The following is a 16,847-nucleotide window of genomic DNA, read 5'->3' as shown; positions in this document are numbered from 1 at the left end:
AATTTATGACTATACAGGACAGCTAGAGTGGTATTTCCACCTCATGTTTTGCTACCGGTCACATTCCTCTAGCCTTCCTTCTACAAAAGTATCTTCAAGGATGTACAGCTCAGGCAACTCTGGTGTGAAAAATCTTATTGCCTATAAGATTCAGTCCTGGCATGCAGGAAATCAATGCCTTCCTTATCATCCAAGATCAATCCCTAAACAAGCAAACATGACTCTCTTCAAGCAGTGCTGTGCCAATTTCAGAGATTGGTCAGAAATACTCTTTTGCAACCCATTGTTTAGTGTGTGCTGTACTCAGCTCTTGCCTCAGCCTCAACTTCTTCCCCTCTAAAACACATAACACTGGGCTGTTCAAAGGTCATTCTTTGCTTCTTGTCTGCTCTTAAGACAGATGTTTCAAGGCATGACAGAGGACATAAACACGTGCACACTGAGCGGAAAAAAAGGTATCCAGGTGTTTAAGCAATGCCAAATACAAAAGAATTCCAATTCACTGCTTTCTCCTTTAATCTGGCAATTCCAAGGGACCAAGCGTGTCATGACTTGTACCCAGAACACTTTCTGCTCGGGTGAGCTCAGACAAGGTCTGCATTAACTCCCCAACCTGCAAGAAAATTATTTGAAACAAAAGGTTCAGATATGTCCTTTTCCCTCCAACAAGCCTGGAAACAAATGGTACAGGAACAAGGTCAGAAAGGAATCGTCCGCCTACCATACCACTGAATTCATTTACCTACCTCAGAGCCCATTCAAGGAAAGGGGTGGGATGGGGAACAAGGGATGATATAAAGCAGAATGAAGCTCTGGGGTCGCTCGCTACATTACAAGATTTGACAGGCCTTTGCCAGCCTTCAGCTTCTTTGTGTCTTTCACATAATAGAGAAACACAAACTGAGCAGCCTGTGATCTGGGGGTTGAACTATTAGATGGAGCAAACCCTTTGCAAATGCTAATAGTATTGTAGCATCCTGTCAGGCAGCAACACAAAAAAGGATGTTGATTTTCACATGAACCAGAACAGATGCATTGTAGGGAAGGGTGCAATGAATGTTCCATCTCTAAACATCAAAAGCCACAGGCAATTGGCTTGTGGACATGAGGCAAAATACTGCTTCAAATGTTCCTAAATATAGTGGGCACACTGTTTTAATACTTATTTTATAAGGCTGGCAAAAAGAAGGCAGTTGCTTGAAATGGAAGTGAAAATGGTCTCCAGTTATGATTTCTATATTAAAATAATATCTAGATCTAAAGAGGCTTTTGTTGTGCAATCTACTATTTTCCAGCAGTCTGGAAGAGATAGTCCTTTATGAAACATGAATTCATGGGTTGGTAAGCTGACTGCTCTTTAACTCTCAAACCCATTGCCCCAGTCAGCGTGTTTACTTTAAATGCACCTGAAACTAACACCCCGTAACAGTCTTGATTTATACGCCAAATATCAGTTCATTATTTAAACTTCCAGAGAGGAGCTTTCAATGCCTTGATTTTTCATGACATCTTTGTCTAAATGTATTATGTAGATGGTACATTAATTTATACAGTAAAAGAGAACACTTGGTACAGTTACCCCTAATTTGGTGCCAACATAGCACTTCCGAATCAGACATTTTGCTGTCATTAGCAGTGTACTTGTTCACAATTTAACAAATGAGAAAAAGGAGGTCAAAGTGACTTTTCAATTAGGTGCAACAGCACCATGTTCAAACCCCACATTTTATTATTCCTTCAGTTACATTTTTATTCAATAAATATCTAGTTTCCATGGAATACATCATGCTAAAGTCTTAGATGAGCAGCACAGAGAAGTCAGAACTAAAACCTTAGGAACACACTAGAAGAGATGAACACGGGGCCACTGGATGCAACATTTTGCAACATTTATATTACACAGAAGTTTTAAACAGTGATCTCTAGGTAAATGCAAAAGATTTTTCTTTGTTTTGCTTGTTTTTTTTACAAAGTACAGACTTCTTTCATTTGATATACACTAAGGTGTCTGCCTTCAAAATTGTGCAAACTTACATTTCTGAAGTTATCTTCAGAGAATGATGATGACAGGCCAATTTTTTCCATTTTTCTGTTCTCAAACACTCATTTTCAGGAATTAATTTAAAAAAAAGAATCTCAAAACATTCAGTTAGATCACCCTGAAATATTTAACCTTTCAACATCATTTTACGAATACCTCTATGTTAGCTTTTTGTCCACATGGATGTCCAAATATTTGGGGAACATCTTACCAAACTTTTTATTTCCTCTGAGAGTAAACCATATTTTTTGGAAAACATTCAGATTCCTTTCTTTTCATTTCCACACATCAAAATCAACTGCCTTTTCAAAAGGGAAAAACAAATCTAGGTCAGTTTTTCAGTACATTATCAGACAACTGCAAAACAAACTGTTTCAGGGCTAACACCTTCCTCCACACAAGTTTTCAGAGGTGTATCCAGATCATTTGTGGCAAACTGTGGGCAGAAAAATACGGTGGTGATTAACCACCAGGCACCTATGTTAGAGAGCTTATATCATGCTTAAATTTCCAGAAGTGATATTTCTATGGCAAAACTGAAAGGCAGTGGAAGAAAGATTCCTTACTAATTTTACTACGCTGAACGATAGACATCAAGTGGGTGCGGAAGGACCTTGTGCATAACATTCTTATAGAAGTGATTTTGGTCTTAGAGTAGCTATTAAAAAATGAAATTAATGACAATTTTCCTTTTTTTTAAGTTAGGAAGTCAGAAAAGTTGGAATTGTACATTCTATCTTCCTACATTTCACACATACTCTATCAGGTTACTCTGTACCTATGGTGAAGGGAAGAGTTAACAAGGAAATCCGAGTCTGTGCAATCCCAGAAATGAAATGTAATTGGCTGTGATTCAAGAGTAACAACATATATTGGGAAAGAACAGGTAGAAGGAGCAGTTGTTGACATTATTTCCTGAGCCTAAACCTTTTAAGATGTCACTGAATAGCAGTCTGTACTTTCACTTGAAAGCACTACAAGAATTGTTTGGATGACATCTCTCAATAGTTTAGGAGTTTAACAAAATCCACAACTTCCTCTCAAGATCTCAAAACCATGCTTTTAAACCTGTACCACGGTGATCAGCAAATGCTTCAACACAGAGCATAACAAATACAAATGGCATTATTTAGAAGGGCATTTTAATGTATATACAAATACTAAAATGTTATGTCAAACTCCCAGGATCATTTGCAGGCAAGAAAATGACAACAGATAAAATCATTTTATGAATCTGATCCAGCTCTACCATACATGACAGATACCAAAAGTAAAAGCTTTTTTCCCTTTCAGGAAAAAAACACCTTAAATGTACAACTTCAGCAAGCTCCCAAGCTATATCATTGACACACAAGTCAGATTCTTCTGTGCATGTAGCTTCAAAAATTAAATGGGCAAGTGGATTTTATCTGAACTTCTCAACCCCATAAGACATTATTTTCTTTCTCCTCCAATGTTTCAGGATGCTCCCCAAAAGACAGGAAAGAGAATGGGACACAAAAGCCATTTCAATTCAGTCTTTGTGCAAGGTATCCTGGAGAAGGCTGCATTCTTGTGTAAAGTTCTGTTGAAAGAGAAAGGTGATTATTTTAAAATATGTACAAATGCATGACAGCACTTGGGCTTATGGTTTTGAGAACTAATATAGAAGAAATTTGGAAATTACCGCATGCACATAGTTTTGCTAACAATATACAGTGTCTTTAAGCAAAACCAAAGAACCAAAATGCCTTCACAGAAAGCATTCCCTTAAGACAGATAAAAATAATGACCTGAGAATAATCAACAGTATTTCACAATTCCTAAATAACTAGCCAGTAATTGTATTTCTACTAAGTTGCATATCTGCTTGTAGTGTAAAAGCTGAAAGTATATTTCTGCAGTTTAAAAGCAAGAAGCAGCACCAGCCAGGCAATGGAATAAAACACATTGGAATTTTCACCAAGTCTGTATGAAAACGTGCATTTAAAAGAGATGGATAATAATTTTATACAGAAGAATGAGATAATTGTAGCAACGTTTTTATGATCTAAACATAATTACCTGCTTGAACAATCTATTTTTCTTGATGGAGGGCTTCTATGAAGGCTTCAAGTTTCTCCTGGATTTCCCGAACTTTTTCTGGAGGAATTAAAAAGATCACAATTCAAACACCTATTACTATTAAGTACCTGGGGACAGGTACAAAAAGAAAAAAACCAACCAAACACACAAAAACCAAACATGCAAACATGAGCAAGAATTAATGCTGTCATCAATATTACTCTATGCATTTTCTTAATTACGAAGATTTACAACATTTTTCTACATCAGAAAAATGAAACCCTGTCCCATTTTAAGAACTCCTACAAACACATTTTATGATTATTATGGTAACTTAATAATTCAAAAATTTACTGAATGAATCCAGCAGTAGAAACATTGCATTTCAAAAAACTGAAATTTCCATCAGATCATGCACAGAAGAACTACTGTACACCTGCTACATGCAGGGAATTGTTAGTTTTTAAACAGTGCCTACCAACCCCTTTCTTCTTCAACCAAATATCCTTACTCTCCACAGCAAGTGTAATAAATTCCACTAATCATTCTAAATGGAGTTGAAAGCTAGTGCCCTTCCACCACGGAGAATTTCAGGGAACCACACGTCAGTATTCAAGACATCTCCTCAAAAGGGAATGCACAATGCTAAGAATGTTTAAAACCTGCACTTTATTTCCTTGCATTTCAGTAGTAATCAGATGATGTGGGTGGAATCTCATTTTATACAAAAACTAAAGCTGGGAGTTTATTTCTCTGCAAAAACACGATTTGACCACAACTACAAATAGTTACTAAGAAAGAAAAGGCAACATTGATGGGGAAAAATCCAGGGGCTTAGGCATTTTTCCACTCTTTTCTCTATTCCATACAACACTTGTCATCATATAACCTATTTGATTTATTAAATTGCTTATGAAGCAAGATTTAGAACATAGCTGGAGTCCAAAGCCTGTGAGATTTCCTGCTTCTCTCTCACCACATCCTCATTTGAAGCTCCTTCTGTGTGTGATTATAGCCATGAAAAACACACACTTCAGAAATATGAAGGAACAGGGGGAGAGCAGTAGGAAAGACAAAAATAAGTTAGATGAGCATAAACACAGACAAATATTTTTTTCCAAGCTAAAAATACTATTGGATTGAAGCCGTATGTTCCCTTGTATGAGATACAGGGTTTGAGCTTTTTTAAAAAAACTTTTATTAATGTTTTCTTCTCTTTAGCAATTCCATATGTTTTAAACTTGCTTTGCTGAGCTGAAGTAACAGCAAAACAGAGAGAAAAATAAAACAATCTGCTTTAAATGGGATACATAAGAATGAGAGGGAAAAAAAGTTATCTCCAAAGAGAACATTTTAATGTAGCTACGGGAACCAAAAGTTTAATTGAACAAAATGAAAACCCCACAAACAGACATAAAATGCATTTTAGAGTAATAATAATAACAATAACAACAACTCAATAAACACCTGCAGCCCTTTTCTAACAGAAATAAAGAATTTTAGTTAGCATTTCAAAAATATGGAAAATAGCCCGAATGAGGATGAAGAAACCTCAAAGTTCTGTCTTTATCTTGTAATTCTTAGGTGACGAAGGGCAAGTCACTGAGACTTTCAACACTTCAGTGTGCCCTTCCCCAGTGGTGCTTATCTACAAACACAGAAGTACAGTGAAGCTGAATCACACTCTAGGCCCTAAACAAAACACCTAAGAACCTTCTTGGATTTCAGCTGATTCTTTTTAAAGTACTTTGATATTAGATGAAGATTACAGTCAGTGTGAGGGCAAAAGCTGTACCTTGGAAGTTAAGAAACAGCAGTAGCTGATTTTTACCAGGTTAAAAAAAAAATTCTGATTCAGTTCAGCAGAATCTATGAAAGCTGTCAATGAAAAAAAAAAGGTATATCCATGATCATTTCTCCTCACTAAGCACATTCAAACTGTTCCAATTACTACCTTTTTAAATGAAAAAAAGAATATGCCTTGTTTGCATCTCAGTATATAAAACTCTCGTGTAATGAAAATGTTATTTCTATGGTATTTATTTAGGCAAATACTTAGCTCGCTTCCAATACTGCTGCTCTATGAATGTTTACAAAGTTAGCCTTTGAAATAATGTCATATTATTTTGGACAGAATTAACATATTTGTTCACCACACCTGGACAGACGGGGCTTTGAGCAACGTAGTCTAGTGGAAGGTGTGTTTGCCCATGGCAGGGAGGTTGGAACGAGATGATATTTATGGTCCCTTTCAACCCAAACCATTCTATAATGATTCTGGTTTTGTAAAGTACTAATCCTGAACCTTGGTCTCCAAAATGAACAGCAGGTGCCAGTGGTAAAACCTGAGATCAGATGTCACAACTCAGAAGATGTCTTCATGTTCTGCTTTCAGTAGCTTTCTGTGACACTTTTCCCCCCCCCCAATTGCTACATGCTTTCCCAAGTGTGTTCTTTGTATTGATCAAGCCATTAGACCCAGTGAAAGCAGGCAGATTTAGCAGTATTAAATGCAAATATTTTTCTTCCTCAACCTCTTGTTAATGAAATATTCCAGTCCTGAAAATTAATAGCATCAGCAAAAACCTGTAATTATTATTTCACTCTTAAAAAAAGGTTTGTGCCAACAAATCTATTTTAATTTTCTGATTATGGTATATTAAAATAACAGGATAGCAAATACATATTCCACCAGAATATACTGAATCAGCTGTGTTTGCTCAGAGAACAGACATACTAAAATGGACTTCATATTATGAGCACTTTATTAGTTTTTATACTTGGACTGAATTGAAATGATTACTTAACTGTAATAATTACGAGGTCTTGAGGTAATTTAATACTTTGAAATAACATGCTGGCTATTCTTAAAAAGAACAGTTACAATGACTGCCAAATAGCTGCAATTATTCATCCTATGCCCTGTATTTTTAGATGCAGTAAAGCCCTTTGCAGCAGCAGACCCCAGCCAACCTATAATACTTTCCCACAAATCCATTCTGCAGCACAGAGCAGCAGTCTGATGAATTGGTTTACTTTTTAAATACGCTAATGGCAGAGTTATGCATTTACACAACACTAATCTTAATAAACTCGTAAATATAAGTGCTCAGACAGAACTTTTCTAATGAGTGCAAGTGCAGGGTCTGCAATTCTGGGATAACTACCTACAGTTTCATCAGCACCATGTGATGTTGCATGTGGAACAACAATTAATTCTTAAAATTAAGAGAGGTATTACCCATCTTTAAGAAAGTTTTCGGCTCTGTGAAATGCACAAGCTCTGTACCCACATTTGCAGGGTTTTGACTGACACTTAGATCAAAATACTGACTTACACTTGTAAATTACAGTACATTCTGTTTTGAGGAAGGTTTATCAATATGGCAAACCCAGAAAATCCTTTGGGTTTCAGATAAGAATACTTATTGCACAAGTAAATCAAGGGATAGACAAAAAGTGACCTGTTGCACTTCCTAGGTTTTGTGATATTGTGTTTTTCCATGTACAAGTAACCCACAGATTAAAAGCATTCAGCTTGCTAGCAAATTACTTTTGTAACAGGTTGAACTACCCCAGCACTGTTATACAATGCTTCCATGTCACAGAAGGCTATTAAAGCACTACACTCTTATTACACAGTAGTGCTTTAAATATACAGTATTGCTTATGTAAATTTAAATATACAGTATTGCTTATGCTGGATTCTAGAAAGATGATGTGCACTTTAGTAGTGCTAATGCAGATCTGAAGTTACAAATATGCAATTCTTCCAGCACCTGTTAAACACTGATCAAAAATCAAATTAAATCAATGAAGAATAACTGTAACTAAACCCTTGTTTCCATCTTAGAACAGTAAAATTCACAGGCCTAGGGGCCATGAATGACTATTCTATTTCCCATTTATCCCATGTTTACCTAAAAGATAAGCTGTTCATACATCAACTCATTATGCCTCTTGATCTGGTCATGAATATTCCCATAATCCTCCCTCCATATCCCATAAAACTTCACTGACAGAATGAGGAAATTCTTTATTCAATGTCTTGAGATCCTCATTCATGTTCAGTCTCTCCTGATCTCCATATGAAATGTTATTGCTACCCGCTCATTTCCTTTTCATTAATCCTGTGATCTTAAATCTAAAAGGCTCAAAACCAGACTAATTGATCTGTAATGAGGATTTGGATACACTGTGAACATATAAAGACACAGGCACAGATAAAGTTTGGTTTTCCTAATATCATAAGCTGGTCAAAAGTGGAACTCCTGAAATATTCAGCCTTAGAAGGAGTGCTTGTTTTCTGATTGCTGCCTTACATGCCTGAGCTTATGAACAGTGCTAAAATAAATCAAGTTATTAAGTGCATCTCCTGAGGTAAGGCCAAATAATTTCAAAATAATATTAAACACAAAAGCTAAGTACATTACTGATTTATTTCAAATATACTCAAAGTAGCCAGAAAAAGTTTTCTGGATACTTTCCAACTGCATTAATTGGTTTAATAAAAGATGTGGCCTTTGCCCACAAAACCTGTTGCTTATGGTTCTGAAGATAAATGAAGTTTGAGACATTCAAATGCACATTTACCTGTATAAAATCAATAGCTCTAGTACAGAATTTAAAAGATGTTCATGTCTGTCTACACCAGAACAGGCAGAAAACTGCAGAAGTACTTTGAGCAAATTAAAAAGCTTTCCATTCCCATTTACAAATTTGCCCATATGACATCAAATTTCAGTTGCAGCATCAAAAAAACCTGTAAAATCTTTCTGGACACAGATTCATCATTATTTTGTACTTTGATGAAACCTACAGCATTAAACAACCACAAAAAAAGGTGTTAATATCTTATTATAAATCCTCCTGTTCTACATTGAAGTGATGTCTACCTCCAACAAATGTTTACATGGCTTTGATATTTGAAAGCTCATGCTTGTTACTCCTTTGGCTCTGGATTGTGTTTAGACTTCAGTTCTCTCCCTTCCTTTTTTTTTTTTTTTAAATCTTCCTTCCTTTCTTAATCCCTTCCCTGCCTACAAACATTCTCACTGCTTGCTGTGCCACTTCTGTGTTATGGTTAATTAACCGTAGAGGCAGAAATGTTGAATCTACCACCGTGAATGCATCATCTTTCCTCTAATAAAAAGGAAAGCCCAGTCAGTCAGAATTCCTCAGAATGCCCAGAAGCACACCATTAAGAACTAGAGATGTCAATTCAAAGTTTTCTATTGAAAGCTGATTTTTTGCTTAGGGCTACCTAAGACACAAGCCTCATAGTTCTATACAATCCCTATGAACAGTCAGATGGAGAAGAGATGGAGGAAACATCTCTTATTCCTCGATTTTCCAAGGGTAATGAGAAAGCTTTACTTCTTGTGGAAATAGTATGAGGCAGCATTCTCACAGCCACTCCAAATAACGCCCCAGAAAGCAGACTTTCCACCCACATATACAAGACATGTATCAACATGCTTACTCATGTCTCATGCAAACACTACCATAATTCACTGATCATTGCAAGGTCACGTCCTGCTCAATTTTAGAAAATCCTTTGAAAGTACCCATCACATTTTTTGCCAGTTTCCTCTTGTTCACATACCATATTTCCATCTGGATAAGACCAAGGGAAAAGCTAAAATTTTAAGGGGGGGGTAAAAAAAAAGGCAAAACCACCCAGGCTGCCCTTAAAGAGACAGAACATCATTTGTCATCTGCAAAGACAGATTTATAAGTAGAGGGCCCCCTCTGTTCCTTTAAGACTGCAAAACAGATGGGAAGTGAATGGACAGTCAAAGGGTCAAGAAAACACATGGGAGGTGCTGCTTGTCTGCTGTATGTATGTTCCCAGCATAAGAAAGAGGTCAAGATTGTAACTGCATGGCTGGGTGCTGGAAAGGCCTTTTCTTTAAGCTGTTACAAAGACAAACGCTGTTCCTCATCCTGTTGTCAAACTGCTATAAATATTGTTCATCAAGAGAGTTTCAGCAGCTAAAAGTTTTTTTTAAAAAAGGCCAGGCAGAAGAATGAATCATGTGAATGATTCTTAAACAATTAGCTCATTAGTGTAATAAAAGCACTGCAGAACCTTGAAAAGTTTAAATGGAATTTATAATAGTTAATGAAGTAAATCCATGAATCATTAAGAATATATAGCCTTTAAAATGCAAGCTTGCAGAAAATAGCCAGCATGCTCTGTAGTTACCACCAGTTATAGTGAATGAAGGTGTTAACTGATGCTACATCGTAGTAGCCACATCGCAGTATTGTTACAAAATGTTTATGTGTTGCAATCCAGATTTGAATTTGCATCCAGTTTGAGTTCTTTTTTAAAATTCTGACTTCAGTTTAATTGTGTTCTTCCTATAAATTTTGACTTCAAAGAACACTCACTGGAACGGGACAATTATGATATAAAAACGGTTGTAAATACATTTATAAACCAGGCCTCCTCTTTCAGACATAGAAAGCCATCCCACCATTATATTCACCAGACTCACTGACAACTTTTTTACTTGCCTTAAATCTCTTTGCCATCCTGACATAAAAGGTATTTTAATTCGGGCAACATCTATGATACCTGTATTCCAGTTATCAGCTGCAGAAAGACAGTGAGAAAGACAAGGAGATGCTCTAACTATCCAAGTGCAACATGTGAGATGCTTTCAATACTACATAGACAAAGATAATATTTCAGTGTCCTCTCAGAAATATTTATTTTAAACCCTAGAATAAGACAAGGTGCTAAACAAATTATTTTAATATCACTATTAAAATCTCCAAGGGTCAGCCAACATATCAATTTCATGGATATAAGTTCATCAACAACTGCCTGTTGGTGACCTGGTTGAACATCTCCTTTTGCATGGCCTTAACAGGAAAAAACATCAAGGAGCCTCTTTCCTACAAAGATGTATTTTCCTTTTCCCTGTTGTAGGTAAATCCACCTCCAAACCAGGAAAAGATAGCCTCCAGATTGTATATTTAACCTGCTGCATAAACATAATAAAATTAAGAAGTCAGTTTAGACAGAAAAAAACACCGAGTCACAACTGCTATCACTGAAGTCACTTTTGTTGCAAGAATTAATATCACATCAATTATTAATCCCTGCATAGTATACCTGAGCAAAGCTGCCTGTATAAAAACATTATCACCTTTATTTTAGACTAAAGAGAACCAGGCAGCAGCAGAAGAGAGCTTGTCTGAAAACACCTCAGCTATTTTTACAAGGTACTGGGCACTGGAATGTTAATTTAGCATTATTAATAATGATTTTTAGTTCCAGAAATGGGACTTGTGTATTGTGCTGATGAAATTGTAGATTAGGAATCAATGTCTTGATCTATAGCTGCTTCAGATTCACAAGCAAGACCTCTGCAGATTAACAAAATGTTTGTGGTCACAAGTTTCCCACCTCCCCCCATGGAACAGAACAGAAGCTGACTGTGTTTCTTGCAGCAGTCCCCGGGGCTCCTCAGGCTGGCAAACACAAAATCCTTCTGTCTCTGACAGAGCCTTTGAGAACTGAGATACAGGGCTGAAGCAAAACTGATAGCTATGTAGACTACTGACTTTATACAGGACATGTTTCTATGGGTTATTACACATCAGCCCCACTTGTCTACGAAAAGGAAACCAAATATTACCAAACCATGATGTCAGATCATGAACAATATATATTTCTACACCGTCATTAAGGTCAGCCTAAAGTACCAATGATCCTTACTCTGTATTAAGTTGCAAGTTTATGAGAGTCACAGTGTCTGCAATAGCAAGGTAAGAGTTGGACACCTTTCAGTTCTCTGTCTCTACCTTGGATTTTTTAATTAAAACTGTTCTAATAACTCAATCTTTCAACAGAATTTAGCTGTGCTGCTTACTGGACAGCTAGAAGGAGCTTAGTAGCAGAATGACAAGGCAACCTTATAAAGCAGACTCATATCTGGAATCAGACTTACAGATACAGAAAGATTGAATTTCAAAATCAAAATTGCTAAGCTAGAATGAATCAGAACATGATGATATTCATTATTTTGGGTAGAAATAGTAAAAAGTAAAAAGGCAAATCAGAAATATTACCTGATGATTCATTCAGTGATATTACAAAAGATTAATTTTTTCTTTTGCAAAAAGGACATATACAGCTATAAAGGTAAACTACTTATGTAAAGGCTACTGTAACCTTAAGGTTTACAAAACTGTAAAGAGACTTTGACATAAAAAATAACTGATATATGCTGTTTCTCCACCAAAAGAAAGCATACTTAGTAATTAGATAGATAATAAAATAATATGCTATCAGGACTATTTATGTGAATTATAGAATATGGCAGAAAATAAAATGGTGATGAGATTAATTTTTAGATCATAAAAATAAGCAACTTAATTTTTGACTGTCAGAAACTTAAGTCATCACTCCCTGAAGAAAAACAGATGGATCTATTTTTTTTTTTAGTTATCATTTCTAGCTCTTTTTATTTCCTTCTCTTTTTATATATACTTCAAAATTAGAAGTGGAGTCCACTACAGTAACAATTAGCAATGTACAACATACATACACTACACTGACTTCTCCAGCTTTCAGAAATGTGAATGTTATACCGGCCCATTTAAAACCCTGTATTTATATAAACAGTAAATCTCTCCATGGTAAGTACTTACTTAAATTTTGACTAATAAGTACCCTCATAAGCAACCAGTACTAAAGAGAAAATAGCATCCAATTAGATGTTTTGATCCTTGCATAATTAAGGAAATTTTAGGGAAAAAAAAAATATATTCGGCAGAGAACACCAGAATGACCCTCAAGTACAAGAGACATGGGCCTAGGGTAAGATTAACAGGCATTAAATATGTCATTATTCATGTAGCAGTTTATCACTATTTTTCAATGTCAACTTTAAGTGATAGGCTTCGTTTAGTCAGTGACAAATGTGCTGAACTTTGTAAAGATCCGTTTTAGGACCTGGACATCAGTGCCTAGCTCTTCATCAATAACTAAGAAATCACAGCAGACAGGCTTTGGTCATCTGGGATTCTTAAGTTAAGTAAACCATCACTCCATCACAGGATATTTACAAGTGATGTATGTTCTCCCTCGAGGATTACTTCCCTCTCTGAGAAGATGCAGCTTTCTAAAGCACTTTCTGCCATGACACAAAGCAGAAACCACCTTATCTGCACTTTGACACAGGCCATCCTACACATTCTTCTGGTTTTAATTCATTAGTTTCATGCAGCTGCCCCAAAACTCAAGAGAAAACAACAAAAAAAAGAACTTGAACATTTAACCAGTGTCTTTCACATCAAAGCACACTTGTTTGGGTTAATTTCTAAAATTATCTACATGGAATTAAAAACGTGATAATCACACAAAACCAATTCATTTGCATTCCACCAGAAAGTCAGCAAATCTACTGTGATATATTGTGACTTGCATACGTTCAAAGGTAGGGGAAATTGAAGACATGACCACACAGACTCATTTCAAGCACACTGTGCCCCAACTTCCTGCGTCACAGAGCACCAGGACCTCTACAGAGCTCAGAGGGAGCACAGGAGTCATGCTGCCACCAGGCACTGGTGACACCAGCACAAGCTTGAACTAGTTAGACACAGACAGCCCACACGATGTGACTGAGATTCAGGCAGAAATGAATGTGCTTTAAATGACAACCGGCCTTTGATAAGATACAGGGCCATGTTAACGTCTCCAGGGAACCTGCTGGCAGGGGACTGTGCAGCTACTCTGTACATGTTTAGCAGAAGTTGGAGATCAGTTCAGTGATTCCCAGAGGGAAATAGCTGCTCTGCTTCTGTCTGGTTAGAAGGCCACCACATCTCCTGGTGTAATGTTCTGCCAACTCAGGATCAAATAAGAACAGAGTGCTCCTCACTGCAACAATCAGAAGAAAGGAGCAAAGCAAGACTGCTGCCACCTCTGGAATTGCCTCACAACTATGAAGTAACTATATATTTACTTAAGTAGGTTCTGAAACTCCAATATTTAGGCATCATGGAAGAAACGAAAGCACAAAATAACCCTAATTCTTCAGATTATAATAAGATCACTCCTCCATTTGCATTTCCTAGGATGCTTCCCTCTTTCCCATATTTGTCTTTGAGCAGTAGGGGCAACATCTGGGCACTGCGATCAAATGTCTTGAAAATGATACCTTTTTTCTGTATCTTGAAAACACCAAAAACCACATTGGTTCTAAACAAGCACCTTAAGGACTGAATTAAGGACTACTAACCATTGCCTTTTGAACTGTTTTGTCTGCCTCTGGTTTCTAGGGGAAAATTACCTAAAATGTGCTTATTTGAGAGGTCTTTCCCCTTACAGCTGAGCTTTGCCCCTATGAAATGCTGTGACCTTTTGAAAAAAGTTAAAGCTCATAACAGAAGAGCAAACGAAGGTAAAGACTTTAGAGAGCCAAGTCAAAGCATAATTTTAAGGAGTACATGTAATCAACAATGTCATGTAAGACAGAGGTCAAATCAAAATACTGTTAACAGTCATCTCAAGGAACTGAAATTTAATTAGGCTACAGTAATGACCACAATATACGATTATTTTCACACAACATTTTTTTTCTGCAGCAAAGAGTAACGAAAGAAAAAACCACGGAACAAGTAATTATATGCAAAGTACTCTTCACAGACTTTATCCCCAACTTGCATAAATGCATAACAAAAAAAGGAGACTTGCTTGGATTCAAATCAATTTGTTACATATAACAGACACAACAGAACCCACTCAGCTTAGCCAAATACATCACAGGAATTCCAGATCCTGAGTCAGCAACTTGCATACGGAAGTACCAGTCTTAGCTAACATTGGCCTTCTAACTCCATTAAAAATGGCAAGTTTATTATATGCCTATATGATATTAAATCACTCATGCTCCAAGTTGGCAAATGGTTTACATTAAACATGAGAAAAAGTAAATTAAGAATTTAATGTCGTGACTTCAAAGCAATGACCATAGATATAAAACTTGGAAGTATTTTACTGTAACTCTGGTTTGTTTAGTTTTTACATGTTTTAGTCTTTACAGGAAAATAATTAAGTTCTGTAAACTCTTATATTTCATAGCTTACAAAAATATGACAGAATTGAAACAAATGGCCCTAAGCTGTCTTTTCTTCATGTGAGGGCTTTCTCCTCAAATGTTTCAAAAAGTTTTTGTGCAGAACAAAGTCTCAGCTAGCCCACGACACCTGTACAGGTGTCAACATTACTGACAAACGAACTTGGAGGTTGATCCATTCACATTCGTACCTAGCAATTTTAGGATCAAGTTTCCACAGGCATTCCCACCTCCTGCCAAAGACTCTCCCAAGCACATGGTTTTACTTATAATTTTGGTGAAGTTCTAGGCTTTCTTTTCCAGCTTGTGAGGACAGAGAATACTGGATGAATAGTACACTGACCTAGGAAAGCTGCTTTGTAGGACTATGCTCTGTTTATCCTGTGCACGTAAAGGATGTCTTTGCACCATTCATGGTTTTTCTGTTTAAAAGGAATAAAGGAGAAGAAATAAATGAAGATAGGACATGTATTTCTTTGGGGTCTGTGAGATTTCAACACTAGTGAAGTCAATGGCAAAGCTCCCGCTTACTGCCTGAAGTATACAACATCCATGTGCACCATCTAGCACCTTTTAAATGCTACTGCAATATGGATAGATGCAGCTTAGCTTTAGCATAAAAGACATTGGAAGATACATTTCCTTTACAAAACGATTGAAGCGTTCAGTTCCTAACAGCTTTTTAGTAACAAAGCTCACAAACTAATACTTTCCATGCAGTTGCTAACGAGAAATGTGTAGCTGAGAAAAAAAATGACCATCCTTTACAATCTTCATAAATTACATACCACACAAACAAACAAGACCCAGAGAGAGTGGAAAACATGAGGAACAAGGATAGGCAAGTGCATCTTCCTTCCAGAGGAAAATGTTTAGCATCCAAGACATCAGTGCCCACTGCCTACGCTGCGCTCGTGGGAAGCACCAGACGTGGGAGGGCTGGCACCCGACTCAGCCTCCCGCGCCTCCTCCACAGGCCACTCATTGCCCTCTTGTGTTGGGAACCTGCACGGCAACTTATTGTACAGAGCTCACACGATCGAGGAAGTTTGCTTTGGCCCTTTATACAAAAAGAGCAAGTCCAGAAGAGTGGAATTCTGGAAACAATTAAGTAGTTCTGGGAAGCCTTTAACTGGGACCTCAACATTTCAAAAATTACCACGTTAAAAAGTAGACTACAGAAAGTTAAGATTTATCCACATGCTATCAGTTTTGCAAAGAACTATGGAGTTCTTAACTATGGAGTTAAAAATAAGGCAGCAGAAAATATATTATTCATGTTGAAATCACATTTTTTCACCTATGTATTCATTTCCTTTCCAGAAAAAAAATCGTATTGCCCTGTACTGAAAAACATAGCTAAGGAGATACAGTTCTAGTGAAGATGAGACTTCAAATAATTGTCTTTTATAAAAAAACAACCCACTTTGGCATAGCCATCAAAAAGATCCTGAAATCCAACAAATGCCAGCAGCTTTACTGTTTTAACAAATTTTGCAGAAACACCCCCGTTTTGAAATACACTTAAAATTTAAAAACTTCAGTAACTTCAGAGGCAGTCTGCATGAATGTTCCATGTCAGTCACTTTGGAAAGTTAAACATAAACACAAGAGAAAGTAGTATGAACTAGTAAGTACCATAAAAGATCACTGACAAAATTAAA

The 16,847-nt window shown here is 36.7% G+C and overlaps 1 protein-coding gene across 8 annotated transcripts in view; it reads right to left on the bottom strand.

Annotated features, from left to right (window-relative positions):
- Window positions 1–1,680: 1,680 nt before the first annotated feature.
- Window positions 1,681–16,847, bottom strand: part of OPA1 (OPA1, mitochondrial dynamin like GTPase) — a 53,149-nt gene continuing 37,982 nt past the window's right edge. For 4 of the 8 annotated variants that reach the window (XM_027686019.1, XM_027686024.1, XM_027686022.1 and 1 more), the window contains 2 exons: window positions 4,085–4,162; window positions 1,681–3,605 (listed from right to left, as the gene is read on the bottom strand). In XM_027686019.1, the coding sequence (XP_027541820.1) occupies window positions 4,098–4,162 (65 nt within the window). In that variant the 3' untranslated portion in view covers window positions 1,681–3,605; window positions 4,085–4,097. Of the gene's footprint in view, window positions 3,606–4,084; window positions 4,163–5,840; window positions 5,963–16,847 lie in introns of those variants that run through there. The other 4 variants (XM_027686018.1, XM_027686023.1, XM_027686021.1 and 1 more) reach the window with 1 other exon arrangement.

Source organism: Neopelma chrysocephalum, unplaced genomic scaffold, assembly GCF_003984885.1.
Source record: "Neopelma chrysocephalum unplaced genomic scaffold, ASM398488v2 Primary Assembly neopelma1_70, whole genome shotgun sequence".
In the NCBI taxonomy this organism is placed as follows: Eukaryota; Metazoa; Chordata; class Aves; order Passeriformes; family Pipridae; genus Neopelma; species Neopelma chrysocephalum.
This window is presented reverse-complemented; position numbering and strand designations above follow the sequence as displayed.